This window comes from Ursus maritimus, unplaced genomic scaffold (assembly GCF_017311325.1).
Source record: "Ursus maritimus isolate PB19 unplaced genomic scaffold, ASM1731132v1 scaffold_4, whole genome shotgun sequence".
NCBI classification, from domain to species: Eukaryota; Metazoa; Chordata; class Mammalia; order Carnivora; family Ursidae; genus Ursus; species Ursus maritimus.
In genome coordinates, this window is record NW_024426552.1 from 78717933 (window position 1) to 78730922 (window position 12990).

The 12990-nt window shown below is 35.3% G+C and overlaps 1 protein-coding gene across 1 annotated transcript in view; it reads right to left on the minus strand.

Annotated features, from left to right (window-relative positions):
* Positions 1 to 12990, minus strand: part of VPS8 (VPS8 subunit of CORVET complex) — a 246405-nt gene that overhangs the window by 182905 nt on the left and 50510 nt on the right. The window contains exons 16-20 of the mRNA XM_008705231.2: positions 7891 to 7965; positions 6957 to 6992; positions 5742 to 5832; positions 5268 to 5314; positions 4207 to 4296 (exon numbers count right to left, since the gene is read on the minus strand). Of these exons, the coding sequence (XP_008703453.1) occupies positions 4207 to 4296; positions 5268 to 5314; positions 5742 to 5832; positions 6957 to 6992; positions 7891 to 7965 (339 nt within the window). The remainder of the gene's footprint in view (positions 1 to 4206; positions 4297 to 5267; positions 5315 to 5741; positions 5833 to 6956; positions 6993 to 7890; positions 7966 to 12990) is intronic.

Consider the following 12990-nt stretch of genomic DNA (forward strand, 5'->3'; position numbering starts at 1 on the left):
AGGAGGCACATCAATCCAAGAGCTTTTACACTTTCCCTGTGTAATTTTAAACTGAAATACACCTCCTAATTTCTACCCACTGATACTAGCCTTCCTTCTGCTGCAATACAGTAAACCCCCATACTGGAGCCCTTCATCATCTGAACACAGGCATGTCTCCACTTACTTAGCCATCAGACTAAACAAACCAAGTACAGTTTTTTTCAAATGCTGTTCTTTAAATCTCCCACCATTCTGGTTGTGGGATGTGGCTGAATCTGTCAATAGTCCATAAAGTATCTCAGAACTTTTATTTCCAAAAGGTAGCCCAGTGGTACTGTTACTTACCTTTTCTGGGCCTTCACAAACTATTAACTCATACTAAGTTTGTGGTCAACTGAAATCCTGTCCGGCGAGATCTTCCTAATCCAATACTTATGTAATTTCATTATTTGGATCTAATGCAGTTTTGATGTTCATCCTTGTTAAATTTCATCTTGTAACAATTTTGACGGCATTTTGTCAAGATTATTCTGAACCTTGATTCTTGGTGCCACCTAAATTTCACAAGCCACTCACTAAATCTTCAACCAAATCAATTATAAAAAACTGGATATGAAAGAGCCTTAAAATGCAATTAATACTAAGCCACCAAAGAATACTCTTTTGGGTAGGGATGTTTATCTAGCTGCAAAGCTATTTACTATTTACCAATCTATTTACTACTCATTAATCTATTTCAGCCATTAGGATAATGAAAAATTCAGACCAACGGTTGAATGAAATCAAGGTATCATGTAATAGGCATCCCATGAATATACTGTCCTCATTTTCCTTTCAAAAAGGTAACTTATGAGTTTACATGGTGGTTGTCAAATGAACTCATGGAAAATGTTCATAAACCACACTGGAGTTATCAGTGGATACTTTCCTAAGTCCTCCTCCTTTAAAAAAAAAAAAAAAAAAACACTTTAAGAATCAACCTATTTAATGATTTCATGATCAAAAATTTAAACACATTAAGGCAGATTTGTGGCCAACCATACATGTATTTCACTCATCCTAATGGGCTGAAGATCACCTTTTCCAGAATAAAATTGTCCTCCTGAGTGAAATAAACTGTGTCTCCTCTGCTTAGGCATCCATGCTTAATTGAACATGCTTTATTTAAAAATGAATCCAAAGTTACTTAAAAATTATGAATAGCGACACAGATTGTTCAAACTGTATCTGGGTTATAATTCCACTGGGTTTTGAGATTTAAACAATCATTATGCAACAAACTATATGTCACATTTGCTGGGCTTCAGCTTTTCCTTCAATATATTTCTAACTAGGCTTTTCCACTTTAAAGACGATTCTCTTCTTCATGAGAAAATGGAAGCAAAATAAGAAGTGCTGTTCTCTAGTAGAGTAGAACAATGCAGATGTGGACTTGAAGCCCAACCCTGGATTCTAATCCCAGCTCTATCGTTTACAAACTGTGTGACCTTAACAGGTTACTTAACCTCTCCGTCCCTCAATCTCATCTGTAAGTGTGAATAAAAACAGTACCCTCCTTACAGAGTTATGAAAGAATTAAGTGAGTTAATGCGTGTAAAGCATTAACAGTGCCAGCCACACAGTAAGCATTAAATGGGTTAGATGTTTGCTGGAATTCTCATTCTTGATCACCTGTTAACATCAGTCACCCCTCATGGTTCCTTTCCCTGCACTTGCTCTGAAAATAACCATATAAAACAATAGTTGGTTAGGAGCTGGGCTCTGAAACCAGAAAGGCCTAGATTGGAGTACTGGCCCCACCACTTACCAGCAATGCTGTCTTGGAAAATCACCTAACTTCTCCCAGCTCAACTTCCCTCATTCATGCAATGGGATTAAAAACAGCATCTATCTTCATGGGGTTGTCAAGAGAATTAAATAAAAATTATATTTAAAAAAAATTTACATAGTACTTGGTGTGTAGCAGATACTCAGTGAATCTTGGTCAAAATCCCTTTTTGGGTAGCCCTCAGCATTTTGGTAGGCACAATCCGGGGACTATTTTCCTTTCCAACAGTCTTATAGGTTCATGATGCCTTTGACATATATCTTTGATTATCTGCCTCTCTCCATCTTTCATAGCTGGTCTGTGCCTTGTAGACCAATATTTCTCTCAACATTCTTCCCCATTTCCTTTCTCTTCAAATTTTTGTGGTTATTATGTCAAAATTTAAGAATTTCCTGTCCTTTGTGAACTCATTTGTTTTTTGAAGCCTATAACCATGAGACTGTACCCATATTTTTCTTCTGAAACATGTGCTTTCTAAAACACAGGATTCAAGAGGAGCTCATTTCTCAACATTATTACAATCTTTAAAATTAAGTGGTATTTTTTTTTCCCTGAAGAGTATATCCACTCTATTTCCCCAATCACCAATAAAAAGTAAATCCGGAATAATGGTTTCCACCACTGTTTCCTTTACCTTCTAGGAGACTCAATCATTAATCAAAATTATAGCACAAACGATTTTCGCAGAATGAAACTTCCAACATATATCTAAAGAACACAACCCTACTAGTTTGTTTCTCTGTAAATTTTATAATCTGTATTAGAAACAATCATCTAAAGTCCCTGTCATGCTAAGATTTTTTTGCATTTCTCTACCAGAACATCACCTTTTTTTCCTTTCTTCTTTTACAGCTCTCTGCCACATCCTTCCCCAGCACAGTGGTTTCTGTATCACACATACACACACACCCCTCATTAGCCCCTCCAAGTGTTCCCTGTTAGAGGTTTCTTTCCAAAAAGTGTACCTTTCAATGGCCAGAGTTCTTTCCTAAATACTATCCCCTCACTTCTTGGTAACAGACACCTCCTTGTTAAAATATTGTATTCTATATATACCACAATGGTATATACAAATTTATTTATATACAAGTTATTATTACCAAACAGTATTGTTCCCGAGTGCTTTCTTTCTGCCATATGCCTTCCTCCTAAGTTATCTGATTTCATAATTTTATTGGGGCTTATTCCTCTACTTTACTGATAGATTTAATAAGCCTACAACCAAACAGTAATAAAAGTTACTCTGCCAGAAGCCCACTACCATGCCATTGAAAAGCACAGCTCAGGAAACCCAAATCCTCCACTCATACCCTCCAGCTCTTAACTGCACTATCTACCCTTGTCTTCCAAAGTTCCTAGCATTGAATGGAGATAGGGAAATATATAAGCTATGCCTGCTCTTTGGAACATCAAAACCCCTAGATTTCTTCTAAGTATTTCCATTAATGTACACAAGAAAAATTCTTTTGACTGCATTGCAAACTTTAAGATAGCAAGCACCATGTCTATTTTACACATTATACGCCCAAGTGCCAGGGGCTTAGTACTTTGCCATACGGACTAAGTCCTGCCCACAGCCTGTCTCTGAAAGGCTCACAGCAAAGAACGGTTTTTAAATTTTTTAAGGGCTGTTTAAAAAAAAAAAGAAAGAAAGAAAACAAAGAGGAATATGTGACAGAGACCATGCGGCCCCTTCACAAAGCTTAAATTTTCCCATCTGGCCCTTTCTAGAAAATGTTTGTTGACCCTACAATTTTTGTTAAAAGCGAAGGTAGGGAAGGGAAGGGAGAGGAGAGGGAGCTTGAAAAATGGAGAAGGACAAACAGAGATTTGCAATAAATATAATTGGAGATCACTACGAATAGTACAACTCACATAATATAAGTTGTGTAGGTCTTTAAACTGTTCCTTGCCTTCCATTTTCATTGAGTTCCAAACGAAACTAAAGATCTTTCATTAGCATATTTTAGAGATCTTTTTTTTTTTGGGTAACCAATCTGTTGTTGAATCCCAGGTGCTCCTAGTACTAAATTTAAACCTTGGTAGTACACCTCTTCTCCAACTAGCCTAGTTAACATAAATGTTAGTCATCAGCAAGGTGTCAGCCACTGTAAGATGTCAATTCACAGGTATGCACCCTCATAGACACATCCTTTCCTTCCACATAGCACTAAGGAGCTAATTGCATCAATACTCCACGTTTTACGCATCTGTTCCCATGTGACCTGTTACTTCAAAACTTCATCATTTAGAATGCCCCAAAAGCCCAGAAATAAAGTTCTGAAGGCTGAAAAATGTTTAACCAAAACATGAAAGCCCCATTCTCAAGTAATACAAAGGAGCAGTATTAGACCTATTCACAGCCATGTCCCTCAGAAGCACGTGCAAAGGTGTACCTGAAAATGCTGCTCCATCACTTGGATTTTTCCCTGGTCTGGACACTTTTTCAGAGCTCGATCTGCATAGTGGAATAGGATTTCTACCATCTGTAAGGAAAATAGCCTTATATAGAAAATAAAAACAAATCTCTCATATTTTTCAATACTTAATATATGTGGATCTTCCTAAGTAATACAGGATCAAGCTTTATTAAAAATACAATTTAAAATTTTAGTGCCTTTATTTCCCATTATTTTTAACCCCAGACTAATTTCTTTCAGCCTCAGGGCTATTACTAATTTGCTAATCTCCAGGTTCTAGACCTCAGTGGTATCTCTGTTGCTCAGGAAATGAAAAACTGAAGTTAAACTCTTCAGGAATGCTCTGCTGTAGGTCTTTCCCTCAAGAGCACAGATAGAACACAAATCCCTAAAGTATTTTAGCAAATATTGAGAAAACTGTTCATGAGTCTGAAGAGTGACCAATTTCTAGTCATATTTCCTATATGCTTACACTAACTTGAAATGTAATTTTTACCAATGCGTTTGCACAATAAAAAAAGAGGAATGACTACAGAATAAATGGATTCAACTAAGTCCAGATTGGGAAAACAAAGCCAACATTTAATATTAGCATTAATTAGATTAATGCTATTTGATAATAATAATAATAAAACGTCAGCCCTCTCTGCTACCTCAGGCAACACAAACACACAGGTAGTATTTCTATTTCTCATAATCACCTGTTTATGAATACTAACACATGTCAACTTTCTATGGGCTATAATTAGGCTGAGAAATAATCCAGACCCTTGGCTTTCTCCCTCCTCCTTTCTGCTGTCTTTTGGCTCCTTTATAACTTTATCATCCTCATAAGAGAGTAAAAGCAAGGGAAAAATGGAAAGGCGATAAGAAAGTTTAAAAGCATTCAGGATGACACCAGGGAATTATAACCTGACTTGGTTTTTTTATATACTCTCTTCTTGACTGTAGCCATTTACCCAATTATGCCCCCAAATTATTAATACCAAAAATGAATCTGTACTGTACCCTCGTAAAGCCCCTATTAAAATACTCACCCGATCTGCAACAACAGCCTTTCGCTTACTGACATCCCCTGATAATCCTGCAGAGAAGCAAAATGCAGCACAAAAACAAAGTCCAGATCTTCAGAACTGACACTGTTATGGTCTTTTATTTACAATCTGTGCTAACAATAGACATAATTACAATAATCCTTAGATATCAAAATGTTAACTAATATGTCATAATAAGAGTGTCTCCCATCTACTGGATCTGATCACATATCAACGTACTTCCCTTTTATTCCAACAGTAAATTTTCCTTATGAAAGAATTTTAAAAGTGACATTAAAACTCTATATTCTGTATTTGTCATTAACCTTTTTCACTGGAAGTCTGTAAGGTTTGATAACATCTTGTTCATAAAATATTTGAACACTAAGCTAAAAAGTATTCTATGAGTGATGATGATGATGATTCATTCTCTCAACTCTAAACAACGTCTACTACACTAGTATTCTGTTAACTTACCCACTACTGCTTTTGCTTTTCCTTCATGGAAAGACCATGCAAGAGCCAAGGCTTCTGTAAGACAATCTTGTTTTAGGAGATGATCCACTCTCTAAAATGAATAAATGAGAAAAGCTAGACCCCTTTGTTTGACTAAATACCAGTTGGAATTCCTATTCTACCTAATACATTTTCAGAAGTTGTTGCTTAACAGCTAAAATTATTCCAATAACTATGTAACTATCTTTTTTTTTTTTTTTAAGATTTTATATTTTATTTGAGAGAGAGAGAGCACGTCTCCGATGAGCAGGGTGGGCAGGGGGAGAGAGGGAATTCCAAGAGGACTCTGCACTGAGCACAGAGACCGACGCGGGGCTCTACCCAGGACCCTGAGATCATGACCTCAGCCAAAACCAAGAGTCAGACGATCACCCAACTGAGCCACCCAGGCACCCCTGTGACTATCGTACTTCTAGGAAAAATAATTTCTTAAAGCACTGGATAGTACAGTGACTGTACGGGCTAATACAGGCAGCCACAAGCCCTAAATATGAAAAGAGGAGAAGGCTGGAATGTCAGTATAACAAAAATGGCTAGTTGTTTATTAGAACCTCCATTCACTTCCTCCTCCTTAGTAACAAATCCCAAGTGTACCTGAGACAACAATATACCAGCTTAAGGACATTTCTAAGACTCCTGTGTAGCCACTTGGGGCCATGTGACTAAGTTCTGGCCAATGACAGGTAAGTGGAAGCGTTGTTTGGCCTTCCTGGGATATGACCTTAAAGGCAGGGGTCAGCCCTTCTCTTCCCTTTCCTCCTGCCTGGAATGTGGACTTGACAGCTAGAGCTCCGGCAGCCATTCTGGAACATAAAATGAACTAGAGACGAGAATTCACACACAAGGATGGTGGACCAGGACAGTATACTAAAGACCACAGAGCTGCCACACCAGCCACACACTCCCTACCTCCAGACTGTTTTTACATAAGAGAGAAATCTTGTTGAAGTCACTGTTATTTTAAATTTTCTCATATACGTAGCTAAATGTAACCCTAATTTATGGCCGGTTTTATCAAATCAAGTACCTAATAGTTATAGTGATTCAGAATCACTGATGTACACTTCTGAAATTAAAAAGCACAAATCCAAATAATCTTTTCTGCAAAGTCAAAACAGAAATGTTAAGATGCTATCAATTCAACAGCTCTAACATATAAAATTACTTTGAACTCACCTCTCTCCAGCTTCTCAGCATCATCACATAAACAGACTGGAAAATAAAGAAACTGTAATTAAAATGATCATCTTTAACAGCCTTGTTTGGCAGACACATTTGTCCCAGTCCCACATCCCATTTTACATCTCTCTAAGGAAAAATATTTCATACTACAATTAGAGATATCTCTAAAGGGCTTTCAAGGGCCCACATTAAAGAGTAAATCAAACATTTAATGGTCACTAAGTCTACCAACAAAGGAGTTAATTCCACAGGAAAGGAACAAAGAATGCCCCAAAATGTCTGTACTAACTCGATAATATTTTGAATTTTAATGATGAAGAAATATTCCTCCAAGTTAAAAAAAAAAAAAAGCAAGGAACAAATTAATATACAAAAAAGTTCCTATTCCAGTGATTCTATTCTAAGTCAAACACCTCAATGAATTTTAATATATGCTAAGCTGATCTAAGCTAAAGGACATCTTAATTATATGACAAATATACATGATAAGGTATCTTACTGGTCATGAAAACATAAATGTGAAGATTATGAAAGCATATCCTTCAATCAAGAAAATAAGCATCCTATGATAACCTATATGAAAGTAAAAATATGTCTAAAAGTAGAGAAAATGAATAAGCTAAAAATCACAACTATATAACCCCTCAAAAGGGAGCCTGGCTGGCTCAGTCAGTTGGAGCGTGAGACTCTTGACTTGGGGTTGTGAGTTCAAGCCCCACATTGGGTGTAGAGCTTATTTAAAAGAAAATATATATATATATATTTCTGTGTGTGTGTATACACACACACGTATATCTCCCCTAAAAGTTTTAGATTACTGCTGATCAATATTCACTTTGTAATGCACAGCTCTCTTTACCAGAAACCTCCTTCAACTGCAACTACCCTGACACGAACAAATGCCAAGTTACAGAGTAGAAGATCTTACTTTTGTCCCCAAATAAAAGATCTGACCACCATAGCTACTGATGGATTGATAACAAGCCTTCTCTCCAACCAAAGCCTATAAAAAAAAAAAGTAAAAATTATATGCATTAGAAGTCTCATTAAGTTTTAAAGAATGTCAAGTATACACAGACATTTTAGGTCAGCATAGTTTTATCCCATAAATTAGTGGGGAAAAAATGTTAGTCAAGTGCCAGTCTGTCACTGGAAATGGCAAAAAAGACAGAGTGCAAAAAGTTAATTCCCTGTTTACATATGGTCTTTTTATTTTTCAGCATAACGCAGACATGGGAGGAATACGCCAACTTTCTAAATCTAAAGGGAAACTGTAGCAACCTGCCCATTATTGGAAGACAGACATTCACGGCTTCTGGCAAAGAACAGGGCTGTTTGAAAATAGTACCTCTAAGTTCTCTGAAATAAACATCAACCTAAAACACAAAGAGAAACAGGAAGACAAAGCAGCATAATATATGGGAGTCAGCCTAGCCCAGCAAAAGAGAAATAAAACCTACTGTGTGATAAATTTGGATTGTGAATTTTGACTCTGTTACTTAAGGTATGACCCTACCCTAAACAAGTTCCAAACTTCTGACATTGTTTTCCCATCTTTGAAAAACCATGCAGTTTTCGGGAAACTTAACTAGGCTAATATTTATAAATGTCCCCAAATACATAAATGGTCAGTAACTGATAACCATGATAATTTTTAACTTTTCACTATGAAATTTAAAAATATATACAAAGGTAGGGAGAATAATACAATGAACACTGCATCCATGAATCAGCCTCATCAATTACAAGATCATCACCGATCTTGTCTCACCTGTACTCCCACAGACTCCCCAATACACAGTATAATTTTGAGATGATTCTCAGATTTTGAATATTTCATTTATAAAAATTCAGTGTAAGCATAATGATTTAGTCCTTTTTAACATAACCACAACTTCATTAGCATACTTTTTTAAATTAACAATATGAAATAAAAATAAATAAAAATTCTCAATACGAAATATCCAGTGTTTGGATTTCAAATCAACTCATAAATGTCGAATGTTGTTGAGGTTTTTGTTGTTTTTGCTTTTTCTACATTTCGTGTGTCTAAATCAAGATCCAACCAAGGGCCACAAATCAGAGCTGGCTGATAGGTCTCTTAACGCTCTTTTAAGTTTATAGGTTTTGCTTCCATCTCAATCCTTTATTTTCCTTGAAATTTACTGCTGAGAAACCGAATACTTATTCCATAGTTTCCCACTCTCTAGATTTTGCTAATTGTATCCACAGGGAATCTTTTAACATGTTCCTCTGTCTTCCATATTTTCTCTAGAAGATGCTTGATCAGAATCAGGGTCTTCTGCTTTGATTTTGGTTTGTTTTTTTGGCAATACTACTTTAAGTACAATGTTAGCTATAAGATTTTTATAGATGCCCTTGATTATATGGTTGAAAAAATTCCTTTATTCCTAGTTTGGTGAAATTTCTCAGGAACGGATATTGAACTCCATCAAATGCTTTTTCTTTGTCTTTTGGGATGATATTATGGTTTTTCTTTTATAATCAACTAATACAGTAAATTATACTGATTTTGAATGCTAAACCAGTCTTGCATGCCTTGGAAAAACACCAAGTGACCATAATTTATTACTTTTTATACATTGCTGGTTTCTATTTGCTAATATTTTGAGTATTTTTGCTTCTATGCTTATGAGAACATTAGTCTGTAGTGTTCTTTATTGTAGTATCTTTGTCTGATTTTATTTTCAGAGTTAATTTAGTCTTATAAAAAATTATGTGCTCCCTTTCTTTAAAGAATTTTGTGTACAATTGGTGTTTTGTTTTTTTTCCCTTAAATATAATAGACCTCATTAGCAAAGCTATCTGCGTCTGGAGCTTCTCTATGGAAAATCAACCAATTTCTTTAACTGAGGCACAGTCACTTAGATTTCTATTACTTGTTGAGTCTGCTTTGGTAATTCGTGCATTCCAAGGAATTTTTCCATTTCATCTGAAGTTGCTGAATTTATTGGCATAAAGTTATGCACGTATCTTTTTAATACCTATAGACTCTCCAGTGAGGACACCTCTCCCATTCCTGATACTGATAATTCCTGATACTGATACTTCTCTTTTTCTTGATTAATCTCATTAGAGGTTTACCAATCTTATTTCTTTTAAAGAACCAGCTTTTGATTTCTTTGATTTTCTGTACTGTCTGTCCATTTTCTATTTAATTGATTTGTGTTCACCTTTTTATTTTTCCTTCAATCTAAGTTAATTTTGCTCTTTTCCTATTTCCTTAATTAAGACAGAAGCTAAGAGCATTGATTTGAGATCTTTCTTCTTTTCTAATGTATTTAATGCTGTAAGTTACCCTTAAAAACTGATTTAATTGTAGACCACAGATTTTGATATGTTGTATTTTCATTTTCATTCAGTTTAGAATATATTCCAATTTCCTCTGAGATTTCTTCTTTGACTCATGGGTTATTTATAAAACAGTTGTTTAATTTCCAAATATTTGGGTTTTTTCCAGATTTACCCTGATGATTCCTTCAACAATTTATGGAAGTTTTACGACCTAGCATATAGCCTGTATTGGTGCATGTTCCACACGCTCTTGAACAAAGTTTGTAATTTGCTTTTGTTCTGAGGAATATTCTATGAATGTCACTTAGGTCAGTTGGTCAATAGTGGTTAGGTCTTCTATGCCCTTAATGATTTTCTGTCTACTAATTCTGCTAATGACTGAGAGGGGCTTTGTGTCATTGTGGATTTGTTGGTTTCTCCTTTCAGTTCTGTCAACAGTGTTTGCTTCATGTATATTGGAGGTCTGATACTGGATACTTAAATCTTTAAGGTTCTTATGCCTTCTCATAACCTCTTTTTATCAATTTGAAATTTTTATCTCTGACAATATTTCCTACTCTGAAACTCTGAAATTATGATTAGAGTTTGCATAGTAAGTCTTCTTACATCATCTTACTTTTAATTTATCTATGTTTTTGTACTTAATGTGGTTTGTAGACAGCATAGAGTTGGTTCTTGCTTTTCTGTATCCAGTCTATCTCTGCCTTTTAATTGAAACGTTTAGACTATTTCCACTTCCTGTAATTATTGATATGGTTGGGTTTAGATTTATTATCTTATTAACTTTTTTCTACTTGTCTGTTCCCTTTTTTATGCTTCATTGAATTTGGTATTTTTTAACATCCCATTTTGTCACTACTATTAACTTAGTTACACCACTTCTTTTTCAGTGACTCCTCTAATGTTTACAATATGTAACTTTAACTTATCTCCTTCTACATTTAAACGGTATTATACGATTTGATGTATAATATAAAACCTTACAATGATATACTTCAATGCCCTACTCCCTGCTGCTATAAACTATTTTCATCATACACACTTCTACATTATCAGAGACATCACAACATATAATTTTTGTTTTAAACAGTCGATTGCTCTTTTAAATAACAGTACTGAGGTATAATTTTTATACCACAAAATTCATTAATTAAATGTATAATTTAGTAATTTTTAATAAATTTACAGTTGCCCAAGCATCACCAAAACCCAGTTTTAGAAGAACATTTCCATCACTCCACAAAGATCCTTTGTACACATTTCCAGTCAACCCTCACTCCTACTCCCAGTCTCAAGTAACCACTACTCTACATTTATCTGTATAAACTTGGCTTTCCTGGACATCTCATAGAATCAAACAATCTTTCCATATGGCTTCTTCCACTTAACAGTATTTTTGAAAAGGTTCATCTATGTTGTAGCATGTGTCATAGTTCATCCTCTTCGTTGCAGAATAGTATTCTATTAACATGGCTAGGTCACTTTTTGTTTATCCATTTACCAAGTGGTGGACATGTGGACTGTTTCCATTCTTCAACTATTACGAATAATGTTGCTATGAACATTTGTGAACAAGTGTTTATGTGGGCATATGTTTTCACTTCTCTTGGGTATATACCTAGGAGTAGAACTGCTCAAATGAACCCTTATGAATATATTTAACATTCAGAGGAACCGCCAAAATGTTTTCCACAGAAGCTGTACCATTTCCCACCAGCACCGTGTAGAAGTCCCAGTTCTTCCACATCTTCACTAACACCTGTGACTATCTGCCTTTTTAGTTACACAGCCAACCTGGTGGGTATGAAGTGATACCTCACTGTGGTCTTGAGTTGCATTTCCCTAATGATGAACGACGTTGAACATCTTGGCTATGCTTGTTGGTCATGTGTATATCTTTGGAGACTACTCCAGTGTTTCTGATGAGAAATCTGCTCTCATACTTATTGCCGCTCCTCTGCATTTAATGTGTCTTTTCTCTGTGGCTGCTTTAATATTTCTCTCTTTACCACACTCATTTTGATCAATCTACATATGGTTTTCTTTATTTTACCTGCGCTTGGGTTCACTGAGCTTCTTGAAAATTTGTGTTTATAGTTTTAGAAAGTTTTTGCCCACTATTTCTTCCATTTTCTTCCCTCTCCTTTTCTTCAGAGATTCCAACTGCTCATATATTAGGCTACTCAATGCTGTCTCACAGGTCACAAATATTTTTTCAAATTATTTTTTCTGTGTTTCATTTTGGATAAATTCTATTGCTATATCTTCAAGTTCACTAATGTTTTTTCTTGTCATGTCTACTCTTTGACATTAATCCCATCCAGGGCATTTTTCATCTCAAGCACTAATAATTTTTACCTCTAAAAGTTAGATTTGCGTCTTCTTTAGTATTTTCCATGTCACTACTTAACTTTTTGGACCTATAGACTATAGTTGTAATAACTGCTATATCCTTATCTGCTAATTCTAACATCTGTTTCAGGTCTAAGTCAGTTTTGATTGCTCTTTCTTCTCACTATAAATTGTGTTTTTCTTCTTCTTTACATGCCCAGTAATCTGATAGAATGGCAGATACTGAATTTTACCTTGTTGGATTCTGGAAATTTCTGTATTATTAATATTCTTGTGCTTTGTTTTGTGAAGTAGTTAAGTTACTTGGAAACAGTTTCTTTCTGGTCTTATTTTTAAGATTTATAGTGGGAACCCGAACAGC